The sequence below is a fragment of the Drosophila teissieri genome, chromosome 3R, assembly GCF_016746235.2.
Source record: "Drosophila teissieri strain GT53w chromosome 3R, Prin_Dtei_1.1, whole genome shotgun sequence".
NCBI lineage: Eukaryota > Metazoa > Arthropoda > Insecta > Diptera > Drosophilidae > Drosophila > Drosophila teissieri.
The window spans coordinates 30018676-30038236 of NC_053032.1; the positions used below are offsets into that span (position 1 = coordinate 30018676).

Consider the following 19561-nt stretch of genomic DNA (forward strand, 5'->3'; position numbering starts at 1 on the left):
ATTATAATTGGATGGTGTCTGTTTATGGGGGTTTTTCTTTACATTATTTAAGTCTTTAGAAAAGCGCTCTCAGCTTTATTTTCGTTACCTTATTAAAGTTTTTATTTTTTTCGGATCATTTAGTTAGCTTACTGGAGTGTAATGTATTTCTACTTCTTCTTATTACTCTTGCCGTTCGTCTGAGGAGCTGCTTCTTCGTCGAATTCCAGTTCGCTATCCTCCTCCTCGTCCGAATACTCCTCGTAAATCTGGCCGTCGTCAAACTCGCCAAAGTTCATCTCCACCTAAAGGTATAGAAATGTGTTAGAGATAGAAACATTGATGGATGGATAGAGCTCACCTTGCCGCAGACGTAGACGGGTCCAGTTCCCTGCACCAGTTTGAAGGTCACTGATCCGTTGGGGAACTCCACATTTGGTCTTAAGCTACGGGTCTCGCCGACCTTCAGCACGGCAATGGGGATCTTCACCGTCTTCTTCTCGCCATCGTCGTTTATGTTCGTCTCCGCCTGGTAAAGAAATATACAATATTTGTATAATCAAGTACTATCTTATTTCTTTTTTCTTGAAATATGAGATGATATGATATGGAAATTTATTTTATGTTAGGTGATATCAGCGTTAAGATGCAAACTGAATTCCCGCTTAATGGATTTATGAGAACAATCTGTTAAAATCGGCCATGCCGTTCTTTAATTTACGACCGGCGGACCGATGCAAATTGCCTGTATCGAGGCTCACCTGTACAACGTTGAATTCGCCGGTCTTTGCCTCGGGGCCGAGGGAAATCTGTTTGATGATGAGCTTGTGCGAGTGGACGATGTACTCCTCGGGCACATCCGGGACTTCGAACTGTGCGATGGCCTCCTTCTCGCTGAGTGTGACACCTGGAAGTGGACGAACGGCGAGGAGGGTTGGATTTCCGACTGCTTTTTTGCCGGCTGGAGGAGCTGCACGCAGCTTGGCTCTGGGATGCCCAATGGAGCGCTCTTCCAACCCAAATGGCACTGGTACTCACCATAAAACGACTCGGACTCCATTTGCAGGCCTTGGAACACAGATGTACAGTCAATTAATAATGGAACTTTTTGTACTATACACGTGCCCGTAAAACGGCGATGGCTGCAGTTGTGTGAAGCGTTGAGCGGTGCGAATATCGAAGCGCAGGACTATCGATAGTTTTAATTCAACATGCTGGGAACTATGAAGTAAGGGAATGAAGCATAAAATGGTTTTTGAATATACATATTACTAGCATATTAACTTGCAACAAACGAATATAGAGTGTTACATTCGATTGGATACAGAAAGTGGCAGCACTGCGATTTTGATTCCCAGGCTAACAACACCAATCGATATCTGCACCCCACGTTTACCTGGCAACCCTGCGGCAGCTACCATTTTGCAAAAGATTTTGCTCAACACGTGTTCGCCGCTGGTTTTGTGTGGAATTAATATTAAATATTACCTACCATGGCTGAGGAATCATTCTACGGTAATTACAATTAAGCAGATCAACTATATAAGCAGCGAAACGGGGCAAAAGTGGCCGCGTAGAAGGCGTATTTACCACCGAAAAGTCGGAGTGTCTGCGACGCTTGCCGGTGTTTTTGCCTCAAGGTTGCCGCTGGCCAATTTGTGTGTCTGTCTGGCCTCAAACCCCCGCATTTGAATGTGTGAAAAAGATACAAATTAAAAAGTATAATGGCGTCCTTATCCGTTCCGCAGGAGTCACCCTGACCGCCGAAAGCGACAGCGTCACGTGGGATGTGGACGAGGACTACGCACGCGGCCAGAAGCTGGTCATCAAACAGATCCTCCTGGGCGCCGAGGCCAAGGAGAACGAGTTCAACGTGGTCGAGGTGAGTACTCCATGCGTTGTGTATGCGGGACGGGGCATTGCATGTAGTAAATCCCATAAATTGTGTATGCGCGCGCCGGTTGGTGTCCTCCTCTTTTTTTTCTCTTTCAATTTTTTTGCTGCATTTTTCCGGCCGGCGGGGCAGGGACCGGTTTCCATTTTTCCCCCCAGACCAGAACAACCTCGAACTTTTCGCTCGCTGTGGGCTAGGGTAATTTTGTCTGTACCTCTTCAGACGGCCGCCGAGTCACCAGCCCCCGATTTTCGATGGCTGTGGCACTTTGGGCAATGGGAAGGGCTAGGTACATGCTTCTCACTATCTAGGTACTTGCAAAGAAGTTGTAGGTACTTTACAAGTGTCCCAGTAAATCCGGAGGTGTACAAGAAGCTACTCAGTTATTCTGTATATTGTTAGGATCTCGTATACCGAACTTTCGAGAATAACCTTTAAAATCCATCTTGTGTTGAGGAATAATTTCTTTAAAGTACATTTTTTTTATAATAAGTCAAGTTGTTTTAACTTAACCTATTCCAAAATTGTTCTTACTTGTACCTTGATTTGATAATACATACACCATCAAGATGCTCATTATACCCCACCTTTCCAAACCGAATTCATTGGCGCAACTGTACGCAGAAACACATATGCGGTAGACAAAAGAGCACTCTTTATTGACTCAAGTCAACGGCGATACACGAATCGGCTGCCTCGGCATCCGCAATTGTTTGCATTAGGTCGGGAAAGCTTTTCGAGAACTTGAACATACTGCGCAGCTTCCTATCCATCCGGCAAATCACTCCCGCCGCCGGAATACTCCAGTTCCAGCAGATCATGTCGCACTTCAGCAGGGCGAGATCTTCGCGCAGCGATTTCAGGTTCTTCGCGGGGAGTAGAAGGGGTTTCCGGTCAAAGGTCATAATTCGCAACAAAGCAAGCTCTCACTCACCAAAGCCACGGTCGTATCAATTGAGGCGATCTCGTGCCCCTTAATGACCACCAGTGTGGTGGGGGCACCTCCCTCACTGTTCCTGTGCGTCACGTGCGACACAATCGACATCTTCAAGTACTCGGCTGCCGCGTAATCCACGCTGCCCTTGAGATCGGCCATGGTCACCTCGACGCCATTAAACTAGGTGGATTGTCCTTTGGGATTATTTGACCTTATGTATGCAAAGTATTGCGCTCACCTTCTCGGTTGCCAAGTAAAACTGCGGCTTCATGCTCTTGTAGAGCAGGAAAAGCGCATTGAAGACGATGCCCACCACCATGCCGTACTCCAGAGTCCAGAAGACACAGGTCAACACGGTTACCAGGAAAGGCAGCATATCCCGCTCTGCAAAATATCCGGAGTTACTATGACTGTACGTGGTAACTACTACCATGCAACACTCACTTTTAGCCCGCCAAATCTCGCCAATGGTCTCGTACTCCACCATAAAGAACATGGCCGCAATGATGATGGCTGCCAGGGTGGCCTTTGGAATGTAGGCAAATGTGGAGGTGAGGAAGGCCAGGGTCATGAGGACGAGAGCGCCGGTAACCGCACCACCCAGCGGGGTCCTCACTCCACTGGCATTGTTGATGGCTGTCCTTGTGAAGGAACCAGTGATGGGCATGGAGGAGAAGAAGCTGCTGAGGATGTTGCTGACGCCCAGGGCAATCATCTCCTGCGATGCGTCCACAATCTTGCCCTTGGCTGAAAGTAGGAGGAGTTAAGGTTATGGGCTATGAACCTAATGGTTAATCCACACTTACAGAAGGCCTTGGCCACAGCTATGCTCTCCAATATAGACAACAGTGGTATGGACACCAGGGCAGTGCCCACGGTCGAAATCATGCCACCAAAGCTGATGGGTTCTCCAGTCTCTGGATCCTCCGTGTGAAAGGGGGGAGGCTTGAAGGGCGGTAGGCCTGGAGTGATGCTGCCGCTGACTAGAAAGGGCAGCTTGCCATCACTTTTCAGGAGATAGCACAGCAGTATGCCAATTAACACGGCCACAGCATTGCGGGCCAGCGAAATATACTTCCACACGCTTTTGAAGCCAAAAGGCAGGTCTTTAAGTTGCTGAAATTATTCAAACGTTAATAGACTCGCTAATCGAACATTCTAATTAAGCAATTTGAGGCATAAAGGTTGTTATTTATAGTTACCCACCCTCATGAGCAGCAGGAGTACAAGTGTGCCGCATCCCAGGATGGCATCATTGCGGCGTGTGTGCGTTATGTGGCCGAAGAAGTATATCCAGCTGTTGAGGAACCCACTGGCACTACTGCTGATGCCGAAGAGGCTATTAACCTGGCCGGTGGCAATGGTTATGGCGGCTGCCATCGTAAAACCCGTCGTCACCGGCACCGATATAAACCGCATGAGCACTCCGAGATTGAGCAAGCCCATTAGGGTGATGATGCAGCCGGACATGAAGCATATCAGCACCGCATACGCCGGGTTGCCGTGCACATATGGCTGCACCATTAGCGCCATGATGGCCGTGGGGCCTGTGGAACAACGATATCAGTTACTTAGCCATGCTCGGAACAACTGCAGCGGCTCAACAACTCACCCACTGTGATGTCCTTGCAGGTTCCAAGCAGTATGTACACAAATCCACCCATAAAAGCGGAGTACAGTCCATAGGCGGGCGGCAGGTTGGCCACAGCTCCATAGGCTATGGCCTGTGGAACGGCTGTGAGCCCCACGGTGAGACCCGCCACCACATCCATGGCTAGGAAGCTCAACTGGTACTTGGGCAGCCAATAGGTGACGGGCAGGTATCTGTAGACGGAGCGCATGCTGCAGCAGCTCCTCGCCTTTGAGCCCACGGCGCCGCAAACATTCGGCAGGCGCTCCCGATAGAGATCATCTGGAAAGCACAATTGGGCTATTGAGTGGGTGTTTCTCCTGGAGCGCCTTGAAATCTTGATATGGCCACTGTTAAGTGGGTTACTTGATTGAAAAACGCTATTTTATGTACACCTATTCACAATCTCTGCACATGATCTGAAGTGCCTCGATGATTTCCTGCGGCTCGGTGGTCTTGTGACTTCTGGAAAAATACCATTGATGTGTACAAGCTGATAGACAAGTTCATCCAGAGAAAGCAGCAGGCTTGTCTCTTGACAATTCGTTGATTCTAGCACTTTGGACCCTCTGTTTTGGTGTCTTATATTCTAGATAATTGCTGAGCTGCTTATAGTATCCTGGGCTAGTTTATATCTTATGCGTTTATGTTATTCAACGAAATTTACTTTCTGGATGGACACGTTAATCCATCGGAAGACGGCTTGTCACTGATAATTCATCTTTCGGAGCTCGTAATAACACAAAAATCTTGTGGATTCTCTTGTCTAATTACGGACCCATTACCGGGTATTTACCATAGAAAACGTAGACGCACACACCTTTATTATCCTTTGTTTAGTTTTGTTTAAATGTAGTTTATCTCACTTTTCTAGGTAAACTTCCTTCCTATTTATAGCATTTATCACAGAACAATTAAACAGTTTCTGTGCTCTTGACTAATTATAGTCCCATTGAGTGATAGTTTCTATTTCCTGATATTCAAAGTTGGTGTTAATAGTAGCAGGGGTATTTCCCTTCGCATCACACCGCTTTCACTTGTCCTCTTGAGGGAACACGCTGTCCACTTACCTTCGTTATCGCGCATGTCGACAAGATCTTTGAAGCACTTTACGATCGGCCAATACTAGAGGAACTTTTGATTTGGATTACACGTTGTGGATGATTAATTAGCGGTCACTTGTTACATTCGCGCCTGCTGGACTCCGGTTCAGTTGAGCCTGGCTGCAGTTTTGAAGGGAACGAGCCGATCCGATCCACTCCAGCGTGGGCAGACGAGTGGTCAAGCGGCCGCCAGTCGACGGGGTTATTACTGAAAGCGACTGTGCGAATATGTGAATGCGTAGGCAGTTATCATCGGACAGTTCAGTTCAGTTCAGTTAGTTTTGGGGAAGGTGTTCGGCTGACAACGATAAGAGATAGAGACAAAGACGAAGACGAAGACTGCAGAGCGATTAAGTGGGCCAGTCGTGCTGAACTTCGCGCTATCTCCTCACGAGATCCGAAATTTGTGTAATCGGGGTATTTAACAACGACATCTGGCCACTTGAAAGGCCCCAATTTAGGTCAATCTTGGCTAGAAATCTTATGCAGTTGAAAACAGGGAAAGATGTGCCATTTGTTGTTCCTACCTGATTAACCGATAGATAACTTTCGAAACGTGTCTATCTTCATAAACCACTTGAAAAGCATATGAATCTATCTAACCTGAGAATCTTGCCTCTTGTTTACGCAGGTGAACACACCCAAGGACTCCGTGCAAATTCCCATCGCCGTCTTGAAGGCCGGAGAGACCCGCGCCGTCAATCCCGACGTGGAGTTCTACGAGTCGAAGGTGACGTTCAAGCTGATCAAGGGCAGCGGACCCGTCTACATTCACGGACACAACATCAAGGACGATGTGGAGGTGGTCGACATGGAGGAGGATGACGAGGAGGACGATGTGGCCGAGGATGAGGAGGACGAGCACCCAAAGAAGCGCGCCAAGATCGAAAACGCCGCCGATGGTAAAAATGCCAAGAACAACAAGAAGAAGTAAACTGCTGACCGCCAATCATCCATCGAGGTTTAAGCTATGAACGTGTAGATTTTAAAGCAAAAACAGTTTTAGGCCCTATATTACAATACGATGCATACTGAGAATACAATCTAGTTCCTTTTGAACAGCTCCTTTTACATTCAATTCAAAGACAACGTTGTGTGCTCGGGTCGTGTTATCCCAAGCGAATGTTCTGTCGCTCAGCCAGGAGTTCCGCTCCCGTTGGGAGCAGATCGAACACTAATCGAACACACAGATTTGTATATATATTAAAGTATAACTAAAGCTAAGCCGGACTTCCTGTACGCGCCTCCTTCATATTTGCAGTATGAAAATAAACTGTCGTCGGAATACAAACAATATTATTGCATTTTACTGAAGTGGGCAACTAAATATCATCCTTATCTTCCCCGTTTCGTACACATTGTTTGTTTATTGAAACCATTGGTTTAATCAATTTCAGTTTTATTTCTCCCATCAATTCGTTACTCATCAATTTAAATTTCAGATTTGGTAATGCTAAAGGGCTATCATGATTGCAGTTCTATGAAGTGGATCAGAGCGATATCGGGAATGCCTTCAAAGATTGCGGGTTGCTGCTAGTAAATAGTGATCTCTAGGAGTTCAGTGCTTAGTTCGGCGAGGGCATAACCTTGATGCGCTCGAAGGCTTGTTTCTCCAGACTCTCGCGGTGCTTGGGATCGGCGATCTGGATGAGTTCGTACATCCTCTGGCGCACGTTCTTGCCGAACAGCGAGGCGATTCCGTGCTCCGTGACGACGTAGTGGACGTGGGCACGCGAAGTGACGACGCCAGCGCCAGCCTTCAGCGTGGGAACAATCTTGCTCTCGCCCTTGTTGGTGGTCGAGGGCATGGCAATGATTGGCACACCCAGTCCATCGAGACCCTCCGCCGCTCCGCGAATGAAGTCCACCTGTCCGCCGAATCCGGAGTAGAATCGGGAGCCAATCGAGTCCGAGCAAACTTGTCCAGTCAGATCAACCTCAATGCAGCTGTTGATGGCAGTCATGCGGGGCTGCTGTTTCACAATGCTGGTGTTGTTCACATAGTCGATGGCGTACATCTCTGAAAGGTGGACGGACAGTGAGGCATTAGATCGTGCTCATATCCGAAACATTAAGAATTCAACCTTAGTGTTTCAGGTCTAAACCTACCGATGAAGGGGTTGTTGTCGACGAAGTCGTACAGAGCCTTGTCACCGATGAGGAAGGAGCCCACAATTCTGCCCTGGTGCATCTTCTTCTTGCTGTTGGTGACGCATCCCTTGCGCACGAGCTCCACGACACCGTTGGCGAACATCTCGGAGTGGATGCCCAGATCCTTGTGGTTGTGCAGAGCGGCGAGAACGGCGTCAGGGATGCTGCCAATGCCCATCTGCAAGGTGGCGCCATCCCTGACGAGGTTCTCGGCAATGAGCTTGCCGATCTTCTTCTCCACCTCAGAGATCTCACCAGTTCCGTGCTGAGGCAGATCATCGGTCACCTCGATGGCGTAGTCGAAGTGAGACTTGTGGATGATGGCATCGCCGAAGGTGCGCGGCATCTTGGGGTTGATTTGAGCTGGAAAAGGAATAACATAAGTCACAGGATAATAGAGTTTCCTCGAGTTCGCAACTCACCAACAATGAGCTTGGAGTTGAGCAGCGCAGCTCGCACACAATCGACGCTGGTGCCGAGGGAGCAGTAACCGTGGTTATCCGGGGGCGACACGTGGATGAAGGACACATCGGGCTTTACGATCTGCTTGTAGAACAGCTGCGGGATCTCGTGAAGGAAGATCGGCACATTATCACCACGGCCCTCGGCCACCGCCTTGCGCACATTGGCGCCCATGAAGAAGGAGTTCGAGCGGAAGTGGTCCTTGTACTCCGGCTTGGCGTACTCGCCAGGACCCTCAGTGTGCATGTGGCACACCGTGACGCACTCCAGATTGTTGCTCTTTCCGTGCTTGGCCATCGCGTTCAGCAGAGCCACGGGCGTGGCGGCTGCTCCGCTGGCGAAAACCGTGTTACCTGGAATGCAGGCGAGAAACCGCAGGTTTTAATACCAATATATTTATTAGGCACCCGCTGCTAATCAGCTAATCCGCAGATATTGTACACTTTATGAAACGTTAATCTATTGAGCAGGTCTTATCTAGAGATTTGCATGACATGATATCCGCGGGCCTACAATTAAAGCTATTCAATGTTGCCTAATTAATGATGCTTTAAATGTTAAATGATAACGAAACTGCCAGTAGGTACTATCAGTTAATTAACTATTTTTATACATTACAGGTTCAAGTCGTATGTATGTTCCCAGCAACTTTTATGAGATGTTAATCTGAAGAGCATGGCCTGATCCAGTCTATGAAATCCTGATCTGGCAATTAATGCACATCGTACTAAAGTTATCCCCCTAGAAATATCTTTACATCGAGAGCTAAACGAAAAACATGTTTGCAAATTAGTATACTTTTGATAGCTGATCATATATATAGTTATAAACCAAAGTAATATAACTTTCTATACAGCTTTAATCAGCAAATGCTGTATTTGTAAACCATTCATTACTTTTTACATGCTTTATATTGCGCTGGTCATGCTTTCATTGAGTAACGAAGTCTATAAATTGTTTCCCAAAACGATTAGTGCCGAAAGTGAGCAATTTTCTCTCTGATTATTCCACTTCCTCTCTGAATTTAGTTCGTTACTCTCTAGAGCTTTAAAGCTATAGCTATATACATTCATATATACTAATTTATATTAGTTAAAAGGCTAGTGATAGTGAGAATGCGGGGAGAGGGAGCGCCTATTGCCCAGAAACGCGTGATAATGAATGTTTGTAAATAAATAACACCGGTTTCCCAGTGGGCATTACATGGCAAACAAGAGTTCTGCCGGATTGAGATTGCAGTATAATCAGAGGGTATACGTATAGATTTTGCCATTTGATTAACGAGGCAGAAAAAGCAGAGGCACATGAATTCAGCGAAAAGTATCTGATTGGACTGTGTTACGTAAGACAACTGTAGCTTCCAATCGAAATGTTTGGACAAACAAGATAACATATATAAAATTAATATAATATAATATTAGCTATGCTCTGGATTGTTGCTTAGAAAGCCTGTAAAATCAGAGATATAGCAGTGTGGTACCAAACATATCTGAAAGAGCATCCTTATGCATTTTTGAGCACATGCATCATGTTTGGCCAATCTATTTTGGTTTCCCCCTCGAGAGGCCGGCATTCCGAGGTACTTCTGTATGCGGAATAGAAAGAACCACGATGGGCAAATAAAGTCGAACGAGCGAGCCCCTTCAACTGGGGAGTCATGCGATAAGTGTGATTCTTATCAGCAGACGTCTGAGCCACGTCGACACGGTCAAGTTTTCCGCGAGGCTTCACTATCTGCACTAGCAAACCTTCATTGAGATATTTACTGTGACTTGAAAACCCATATATGCATGCCTTACGCACAGGTTTAGCTAGTTAGTGCCTACTGTACCGCTTATTATCTGCCAAAAACGTGCCAAACGAAAAAGTTTTCCAAATCAAATTACGTCGTAGATTTGGCATGGCTCGTGTTGGCGATTTTGGCTAAAATTAGAGATACCGCTTTCGGGTGACGTTTAGCTGGGCCCGCTGCGATGTGCCACTCCCCCCTTCCAAAGACCCGCCCCCCGCCAAAATATAGCCAATTTGCACGGACCTGCTGATGAGATGCCGTAGAAGTGCTAAGAAATTGAGTTATCAGCGGGAGCCGAGGGCGTGTCCAGAATCTCAGGAGACTGCCTCCAAATTGGGACAATTGAATTTAATCAGAGCAGAGGCTCCCAAAAATCAGATGATTGCTATCTTTATACTGACACAGAAATTATCTAACTGATTCAAATATCGTTGTGATAAGAAGGCTTGTTAGAAATTAATGAATATTTTTCGGAGCACTCCATGATTATGTCTCCATAATTCACCTGCCCATACTCGTTGCATAACCTTGCCTTCTTATAAAGCTGCTAAATACTATAGTATATGGTGTATGGTATATGGGTTCCTACAGAGAGGCGGTCTTATCAGCACCACTTCCAAAGGCCGGCTGAGTGGACAGACGTGTTTATGAACTACATACGCGGTCGTTCTTGCCACTAAGCCGAGCTTTGCATCGGACTCTTCTCTTGTTTTTGCACTGGGTACAAAGTACAACTTTTGCTGGAAACTCATCTACAGCGCTGAGCATATGCATTATTAATGGGTATAAATATCTACGGGTATATGCATTAGTAAATGTGACACGCACAGCTGTTTTCGCGCGATTAAATTAATATAATTTACACTTGTGCAGCTGCAACACCAGGAATTACAAATAACACAAGGTTTACTGATAGCCACAAGGGGAGTAGCTTTGAATGGCAACTTTTCGATAAGGGCAGCTACTTAAAGTGTGATTTTCCTATTGTATAACTCCCTAACTATTTATCATACTAGAACCCCAATCAACTAAGTGTTAGCTGATACCCAAAACCTATCCCCTCTGTCACAAGGTAATACAATATACTAAATATTTGTTTCCCCACCCCATTTGCCCACGAGTGCCTCCTAATCACGGTCAATTAAATGCCAACCATCCATGTACTGAGCACCCTGTGACTGCCCTTCCTTATATACACACGTAGGTATATATGTACATGCATATGTGCTCGAAAGTAGTTTGGATTGCGGGCACACATGGGCTTACATTTGCATGGCCCCACAACCCGGTGTTCTCGTTTCCATTCTGTTTTCTAAGCAGGCCCACTAGAAGGTTACATAACCGAAAGATTGCAAACAGCGCACGATAAGAGGGAGCAGTTCCGTTCCGAAGAGGGGGGTTCCTAGCCAGATGATGGGAGGATGGCTAGTGGGACTCACCGGATTTCACGCATGCCACGGCCTCCTCCGCCTTGACGATTGGAGGCTCCCGGTCGATGGGATGCGACAGCTCCCGCACGTAGGTGAAGTAGTTGTTGTGGGCGGAGACCGAGGAGGCGGTGGTCGCCGTCTTCAGGAGGCTGTTCAGCTGACCCACATGGCGCGCCAATTGCTTGCTCATGGTGGACTGTGTGGTAGTGTGTACTGAGTACTCTGTTGTAGGCACGCACGTCGAAAAGGGTTAAGCGAGAAGTCCGCGAGATGCAGGAGGCGATGAGTGGTGGGTTTTCACTGGGGAGAGACTGCTGCGCTGAGTTCCGTCCGCTGCGGCACCAAATTTGCAACTGGTTCGCCAAACAAAAACGCCACAAAAAGCTCTGCGGCGAAAGCTGTCTGCCGATCACAATCCAATCTCCCCGAGCTGCGGCTCCGCTCCTCTTCGCTTCCAGTTCGAGTCGTGCTCACGTAGATGAGGAGTACATTTGGCTAATCGATGTGTTCCAGGTTTGGATTTTCGGTCAATATTGAGTATTTCTACATTTTATTTTGATGTTTCAAAATTTACTAGCTGACTGTGTTGGGCAACACACGGCTGGTTCGATAACAACGGCTATCGGTATACATCGATAGGCTGATTAGTTTGGCGCCACATTTGAAAGCTGATAAGTGCAATTCGTAAAAGAGCAAGACCCATTTGTCTTGTTTTTAAAGTACATATCGGTAGAGCATATACTTGGCATTTATTCACTAGGATTATTCGTTTGATTAATCAAAAATTCCTAATACATAAAAGCGCTTTGGACTAACGATTAAAAAATAACAAATTACATTAGTTCCGCGTTAATATCATAAAAAGACCTTATGTGATGTATACAACGCAATTCCTCTATGTACAGGCTTAAAACGTAGGCTCGTAGATATATCAAAAGTTTGATTTATGATGTATTATAGCGCATGTGCATGTGGTACATTGCTATGACTAGTTTATGCGATTAGCTGCCTCTAGACTCTTTACTATAGACTCAAGTTAACTGGCCGCTTGCTAAACGGCTTCGGCACAATCTGGGGATACGAGTTAGTATATTCATGTATATGGTCTATCGCTAGTATTCGTAGGTTTAGATTCTAGTTTCAGTTTGAAGGATTGCCACCCCGTCGCTCGGCACTCTGTCGATCCGCGGATCTGGACGGCGCCTCAACACCACCAGTGATGATCGACGAACTGAAGGGCGAACGGAACAAGGTAGCAGATTACAACACGGCGATGCCATTTGAATGTGTGACTAGAGGGTTACTTATAGTATGAGTTGTGCAGCGCCCGAGGCGAGGGTCTTTGGGCTTCTGTCTTCTGACTTCTGGCTTTGATTATTTTCGGTTAGTTAGCTGATGCAGAGTACTTGCTGAATGTTCGTTTACAGTGACTAAGGCTACTGCTTAATAATCCTACTTAGATAACGCTATGAGCTAGGCTTCCTCGCTACTGACTGATTGGTTTCCATGCCGTGGGCTCCCCGGTTTTCCTGGCTTTCCTGGCCTTCCTGGCTCCCTGACTCTCTGGCCTTACCTCGTGGCCAGCGTCATGTTCAGGCACAGCTCGTGATCCCGCAGATCGCCCCAGCCGCCGTTGCCCTTGCGCAGCTTGGACTTCTTCATCAGACTGGGCACCGTGAGGGTGAGGGAGCGCGGGAAGAGCTGGTGCGAGTTGCGGGCTATCCGCAGCACGTGCTGCACCTTCGAGATCACCTGGTTGGACTCGCAGTTCTTGTTCTTGTGATGAACGCCACTGGAAGAGAGAAGCACACGAATTACTATAAAGCTCCTTCGGAGGCCAGGAGTCCTACTTACCATTCTCCGATGTGGAAGACCCGCGGACCCTTGACAATCATGGCGTGCAGCTTGCGCCGCAGACACTGCTGCGAAACGTGCTGCAAGGACCAGTCCCAGTTGTAGTCATCGTAGGTGCAGAAGTGGCGGGCGCACTTCCGGATGTTCGACCAGGTGGTGCGATTGAAGGCGAAGCCCATGTTGTGCTTGCTGCTGACCCAGGGCATGACCTCCACCTGCCGAAGAGAAGAACCAGGTCAACCAAGCACAATGCAGAACAATGGCAACAAAGCAACAATATACATAGAAAACGAATTAGCGAAGGGTAAGGTGGAGGAGTGGAGGCATGCAAATTTCAATCGACGCGGTTCGAATTCCGGTCTCCACTGGCACTTCCTTCGTCCCGGACTAACCACTAGGTGGATTCAGAGTGCGAAAGCCGGATTTGCGGGTGGGGTACAGTGCGCGCCATACCAAATACCTTGCGATAGTCAGTCTCGATGCTCTGCCTGTCGATCTTCGCGGTGCGTACGCGGGCGTGCAGCTGGCAGATGGAATCAAGATCAGGAGCGGATTGGGGCGGAGTTGTGGCATGCCAGCACGGACACATAGACAAGTACAATTAAACACAACAATTACAATATGGCGGCAGTGGTGGGAACAGAAGGTGATGGCTACAGAAGGCATAGCTACCAATGGTTGACCCTTTTCCCATCACTGCCAAGAGGATGATAGCGTTTACAGGATAGAACAGATCATGCAGAACATATTGCCAAAGCGTAAATGGATGGATGGAGTATGCAACAAAGAGTGGTAAACGGGGACCGACTAGCTACGCAAACAGGGATGGGGGTCAGGCATGAGGGATGAGTGGTTAGCCGGGATCCCTTTAAGAGGAGACCGCGGAGCTGGCGGTGCGGTGCGGTGTCGCTACCTTCTGATAGACGGAATACAATGACGGCAGGACATGATAGTTCCATGTTTGTGCACCATTTTTGCTGCTGCTATGGCTACTTTGCTCGTTATTGGTGGTGTCGGATGTGGCGGCGGTGGCTGTGGCTGTGGCGGTGACAGTGTTGATGAGGTTGCCCCGCCTGCTACTGGAGTCACTGGCTCTCTGGTGGTCAGATGTGTCGCCCACATAGACTTTGGATGGCGGTGGTGATTGCGCAGATGATGAGGAGGAGTAAGAGGACGACACAGCTAATTGCACAGAGTTTCTATTGTTATTCCTATTGTATCCTAATAGACTGTTTGTCGAGATCAGCGAGGAAGCATAGGATTTCTTGTTAGTCTGCGTGCCAGAATTCGGAATAGAACAGATACAAATGGTAAATTACAATAGTCAGATGGTGAGCTTAAACACAAGTGTGTGTGTGAGTGGGCCTATGATCGAATGGCCAGTGCCCATTAAGGCAACTCCTTGCCTTCTGGCTGGCCATCCGAGTCCCGACAATGGATGGCTTGGATGCGCTTTGAATGAATGTGTTCTGTAGCAACGGAAGCTTGAAGGATATACATAGAAGGGCTCGAGGCGCTCTCTGCGATTCGCAGCCAGTGGTCTAGCACTTATGGGTACCGGACCACGCTGCTCCGGTTCTCACCTTGCTGTGGTACGTGTAGTAGTTGAAGGTCTTCAGATAGGTGCCCAGGGACAGCACGTTGCACTGGGGGCACAAGTCTTTGGTGCGCTGCTGCATCATGGCCAGCAGGTATAGGAAGTCCTCGGCCACGTAGTGATCCTCCTCGAGGAACAGTACCAGTCCTGTGGGGGCATTAAATGCTTTAGTTTGATATCCCATAATAACCCAGAGAGCACGTTGCTAACCTGTATGGTAGCGGGTCACCTCCAGCTCGTTGAACACCCGGTTGGCCTTCCAGATCCAGTGGTGCTTCGTCTGCGTGAACTTCGCCTCCCGATAGTGGCCATAGAGATCGGGGTACATCGCATTGTTGCAGTTGGTGATCAGAGCTCTGGAATTACAGATACTTATAGCAAAGTTCCGCAGATTGTTGACCAAAACGCACTGCTCCTTTTTGATGTTCCGCGGACAGTCGTTGGGATCCACGCCGGGATACTCGTTAGGATGCGTCTGAATGGAGTACGGGTAGAAGATCTGCATCACCTTGCAGAAGTCGATCTGCTGCACCAGGTCGTTGATGTCGTCGTCGTAGTAGTCGTGCGAGAACACCAGCAGCACCTTGGAGATGTCCCGGGCCTGCGCCAGACTAACGATCAGGTGGCGCAGGTAGGTGATCCTCGTGTGCACCTGGACCACGATTATCACAGAGTCGTTCTGCAGCGGTCCAAAGACGTCCTCGTTGAGCACCATCTGCATGTCGTTGTACCTCACGATCTGCCGCTTGATCTCCGTGATATTCGGAGGATGGTACACGTCGAAGCTGATGGTGCTGGCAGTGGCAGCTCCCGGACTACTGGCGTTCAGGAGCAGGGCTAGGGCGTATTGAATCCAGATTAGCACCTCACTACCTTGGCTATCTCGGCGATGGCTTACCCGCGCCTGTGAGGGCTCCTGCTCCCGAGGCGGTGTGATTGCGGGAGTGGGGCGTCAGATACTTGTGCAGGGTGGCGGGCACCATGGCCAGGATGGCGTCGTCCGAGTCGTTGGTCACCGCGTCGCCCAGCACATTGTCCCGCGAGTCCACTGGACCAGGATTGGATCAGGGCTGATTAGCTGGGGATGCGGAATACTGGCATACTGGCAATACTTACGATAGTTGAAGTTGTTGTACTGGAGCAGGCCAAAGATGCCCAGGGCCAGCAGGAACAGACTCCGCATGTAGAAGTTGTTGCGCTTGCGACCCATTGCTCCGGTATTGGGCAGTGGGATCAGGATGCGACCTGTTCAACGGCAAACAGCAAACGGATTTAGCAAGGCTGACTTTTCTATGCGGCGATCTCGTTTCAATTACCCCTCATTTTCGACATCGCGTCGCTCCTCGCTGCCGGAATCGAGTAACTGCTGGCTTTTCACTGGTGGAGCACCTTCATCTCGCCATCTGGAAGTAGTGGCCACAATTATTGCGAGAGTCCCAATCACCAGTCTCTGATGAGCACAGTGGTTACTTGCTTAGGCACTCATTTAAAAGATGCCAAACTTATCACATAATTGGATTAAGAATAGACAATTGATTTCAACAATAGCTTCACTTTCGAAAGCCCCAAAAAGTGATAACCTTTTATACAGCAACATAGCATACTAGAACTTTTTCCCCGTCTGTCAAAGGAACCAACTTCATCTGGAAGTGAGGCTACATTTCAGGAAAGTGTAAGCTAGAACATCGCTGTGTATCGGCTGGTTTCTAATGAGATCAGGTTCTCCAGGGCGCACCCGCACAATGGAACTCGGCATGGGAATGCTAATCAGCTGAGTAACGAGTAGGGATCCGTGCTTGGCCACTGAGTACTGGGCACTTGGCTCTGGGCACTGGGCACTTGAGTTTAATTAGCGGCGGAGGCTCAGAGCTCGCCAGATGAACGACGCTGGGTGATGGGTGGGTGGATGGGGCGGTGCGGTGCGGAGGAGCACATGGTCGCCGCATGGAGAGAGAGCCTGCCTGCCGAGTGGGCGGACCGCGTCTGAAATCTCAATTCTGAAATCACAAATCCGCGGCCTCGCGTCAATTGGCGTAAAAATAGATTCGGCGGCGGGCGGCTCAGCGAAATTTCACAAGTGGAACGCTTTTGCCTCGAGGAAGCGCAATTTGCGTGGCGGAATCGGGAAAGAACTAGATAATACCCGCCACTAGCATCTAGTGACTAGAATCATGCAACATCATATGTAGATACGCATGTATCTGCTGCGGATTCTCGGGGGCGTTTTTCGATGCAAACGCGATGACCCATTTGGAGCTATGCTACAATCTTTGGAAGGGAATCCAGCAGTAGTTATGGAGCTGATTGCGTCATTACTCATGCGTGGTGATGATTTCTCGCTGTGTAGCATCGCTGCCGCAAACATCTAAACAATATAAAAGTACACTTTCATACCTTCATAAGTGCTTTCGTATGTACACAACGTATTCTGAAGAGAATAATGAAATTAGCTAATATCAGCCCTGTGGTTCAAGGTCGAAACTAAATAGTAAGCTATATGTATAGACATAAAAATTCACATAAGGCTCGAGACTTGTATTTGGAAATGAGGCACCGCAGAGCCTTGCAAATAATGTGTAGTTTTTACGGCTTTTCCGCGAAACTTAGCTAGTTTACTTTGGAGTCACGTTGTCGCCAGTTGAAAGCAGTTTCGATTCACAACTGGGCATCGGACATCTCGGAACCAAGTCACATGGGTGGTTCTCCAGGCGCCCAGCTAACTAACGTGTATATGTATACTCTATATAGCTTGAGTTTGCTACTGCGATTGATGGAATATGAAACCCTACTGACTGCGACCATCTAAACCAGCGGGAAAAGCGAGTTCCCGATCTTAGGACTCCCACTCCGGGGGAATGCGTAATGAGGCCCCGTTGTGCCAGGAGCAACTAATTACAATGTTTCCTGGTAACGTCAATCCGACGCACTTGAGTGGGGAAAATCAATGAGCATTAATGACTCGACCCTTTATTAATAAATTGTAAGTGGGCCAATTGACTGCCGACTGAACTCGACTTTGAAGTTCAGGCGGTGAGAAGCGAGTGCGGAAAAGGCCTAGGAATAGCAGTACACTGAGCGGAGTTTTTACTTTCTCTTAGCAAGTGTTTTTAGTGTGGCAAAACCTGTTAAATATTCAGCATTTAAACTAGTTTATACGAGCAAATGAGCGCTTGCAACAGCGGATAAAAGTTCATTGACTTGGCTTATTCATTCAATGAATGAAAAAAGTATTATGCATAAACTTTTAAATTAAATAATAAGGCATGTAGTTGATTGCTGGCAAAAGTTGTTATGATACCCAAAGCAACAGCAGTATTTTCTTGCTGTGTAGGAACCACCACTACTCGCAAATGCAGGCACAGTTTTTTTGGGTGTGTCGGTAGGAGGTGGGCGCTGGCAGGGGGCGGGGGCAGGGGCAGGGGGCGTGTGGCGAACAGGTATTTTCGGTTTAGTTGTTACGAAATAAGTGGCGAAAATTGGCGTGCCGAAGGCGAAGGCAAGAAACCAAAACAAACACACGAAAACGCAGGCAAATGCGCCGTACACTTTGCATTGTTTTTTCGCCTTTTTATCGTCACTTTTTATGGCTTTTGTTGCTCTTTGCGGGCGGTGTTAATGGCGCAGGGTAACTGGACTCACCTTTGCTGGACTTTTCGAGCAGTGTAGCCGCCTGGTTGGAGTCCAAATCCTCCATTATTTCGCGGTCGCCACTTTCCTTGCGGCCAATCGATTTTTCAGAGCGCCCCCAAAAGTCCAAATGCAGCGTAACGAATTCGCAGCTTTCGTCCGCCTTTGCGCGCATTTTCGGAATATACACCACTTGGGGGATTCCCCGGGGGAATCTAATTCGTCACTTTTAATCCTGTTTCTTGTTCTCTTCGCACTTTACGCACTTTTCACTTTTGTTTTTGCAATGCAAAATGCTCCTGCACTTGCGATACACACACATACCAACAGCTGCTACGGCCGCCGCTGCACACACACACACGCACAGCGGGCAAACGGGCATCGCTATTCCCGTCTCGCTTCAACCCACTGCCGTGCGCATTTTCACATTTCCCGCTTTTGTTGTCACTCCGCTTGATTCATTTGCCGTTCATCCGGGTGCTCCGTTTTCACTTTCTATTGACAGCGACAAACAACAACAAACTCGCGAGTCGCGATCGAGTCCGCTGCGAACGAGTATCTGAGTAACTGAGAATCTGTATCTCGCGGAATCGGAATCAACACAAACAGCTGTTTGGGCTGCGATGGCCAACAATCGATAGCCCAGCGATGACAGTCGATTGCTTAGAATTTCAAAAATAAAGTTCGCCCATTAACTTTATTAACATTATTTAATTATATACATTGCGAGGTAATATGCAAGTGGCGATCTTCCTAGAGCAGTTTCCTGGCCTCGCGCTCGGATTCCAGAAGCGACAGGATGTCGCCCTCGCGAACAGGTCCTTTGACATTGCGAATAATCTGGCGGTTCTGGTCACAGAGAAACTCCACCCGCACCTGGGTGCACTGCCCCCGGGATCCTGTGCGGCCAAGGACCTTCACCACGCGAGCATACTGTGGCTTGTCCATACTGAATACGAAATTCGAGATTTATTTGGCAATGAAAGATTTGAATTTGAAGGAAATTTGGATCTGAACATAGAAAACTATCAACCCTTTTGTCATACCTGACGCCACCTGTGGGCCGTGTAGCTTAACTTAAGTGAAGACGCGAACCGCAATAGGA

At 48.0% G+C, this 19561-nt stretch overlaps 6 protein-coding genes across 7 annotated transcripts; 1 reads left to right on the forward strand and 5 right to left on the reverse strand.

The window, feature by feature from the left end:
• Position 1: 1 nt before the first annotated feature.
• On the reverse strand, positions 2-1176 carry LOC122619954 (nucleoplasmin-like protein). The gene is made up of 4 exons (XM_043797193.1): positions 1018-1176; positions 741-886; positions 341-508; positions 2-284 (listed from the first exon to the last, which is right to left on the reverse strand). The coding sequence occupies exons 1-4, from the start codon at positions 1037-1039 to the stop codon at positions 150-152; spliced, it is 471 nt and encodes a 156-aa protein (XP_043653128.1). The 5' UTR covers positions 1040-1176; the 3' UTR covers positions 2-149.
• A 163-nt stretch (positions 1177-1339) lies between these two features.
• On the forward strand, positions 1340-6837 carry LOC122619955 (nucleoplasmin-like protein). The gene is made up of 3 exons (XM_043797194.1): positions 1340-1494; positions 1728-1861; positions 6175-6837. Exons 1-3 carry the CDS (start codon positions 1473-1475, stop codon positions 6475-6477), a joined length of 459 nt encoding a protein of 152 aa, XP_043653129.1. The 5' UTR covers positions 1340-1472; the 3' UTR covers positions 6478-6837.
• Positions 2378-6066, reverse strand: LOC122619945 (sodium-independent sulfate anion transporter). Its single transcript, XM_043797182.1, has 8 exons — positions 5511-6066; positions 4423-4722; positions 4017-4357; positions 3617-3926; positions 3255-3557; positions 3049-3194; positions 2808-2990; positions 2378-2739 (listed from the first exon to the last, which is right to left on the reverse strand). Exons 1-8 carry the CDS (start codon positions 5524-5526, stop codon positions 2530-2532), a joined length of 1809 nt encoding a protein of 602 aa, XP_043653117.1. The 5' UTR covers positions 5527-6066; the 3' UTR covers positions 2378-2529.
• An 88-nt stretch (positions 6838-6925) lies between the features above and the next one.
• On the reverse strand, positions 6926-11898 carry LOC122619947 (4-hydroxybutyrate coenzyme A transferase). Its single transcript, XM_043797186.1, has 4 exons — positions 11388-11898; positions 8117-8509; positions 7653-8057; positions 6926-7563 (listed from the first exon to the last, which is right to left on the reverse strand). The coding sequence occupies exons 1-4, from the start codon at positions 11566-11568 to the stop codon at positions 7109-7111; spliced, it is 1434 nt and encodes a 477-aa protein (XP_043653121.1). The 5' UTR covers positions 11569-11898; the 3' UTR covers positions 6926-7108.
• Positions 11899-12111: 213 nt separating this feature from the next.
• Positions 12112-19022, reverse strand: LOC122619946 (alpha-1,6-mannosyl-glycoprotein 2-beta-N-acetylglucosaminyltransferase). Of its 2 annotated transcripts, XM_043797185.1 has the most exons (10): positions 18469-19022; positions 16146-16232; positions 15946-16074; positions 15728-15877; positions 15240-15666; positions 15040-15185; positions 14816-14976; positions 14146-14505; positions 13233-13447; positions 12112-13170 (listed from the first exon to the last, which is right to left on the reverse strand). In XM_043797185.1, the coding sequence occupies exons 2-10, from the start codon at positions 16159-16161 to the stop codon at positions 12948-12950; spliced, it is 1827 nt and encodes a 608-aa protein (XP_043653120.1). In that variant the 5' UTR covers positions 16162-16232; positions 18469-19022; the 3' UTR covers positions 12112-12947. The 2 variants fall into 2 exon arrangements, with proteins under 2 accessions (XP_043653120.1, XP_043653118.1); XM_043797183.1 differs by lacking the exon at positions 14146-14505 and having other exon boundaries at positions 12115-13170; positions 18469-19019.
• A 125-nt stretch (positions 19023-19147) lies between these two features.
• LOC122621510 (40S ribosomal protein S28) lies at positions 19148-19478 on the reverse strand. The gene has a single exon (XM_043799380.1). It carries the CDS (start codon positions 19402-19404, stop codon positions 19210-19212), a length of 195 nt encoding a protein of 64 aa, XP_043655315.1. The 5' UTR covers positions 19405-19478; the 3' UTR covers positions 19148-19209.
• Between the last annotated feature and the right edge of the window lie 83 nt (positions 19479-19561).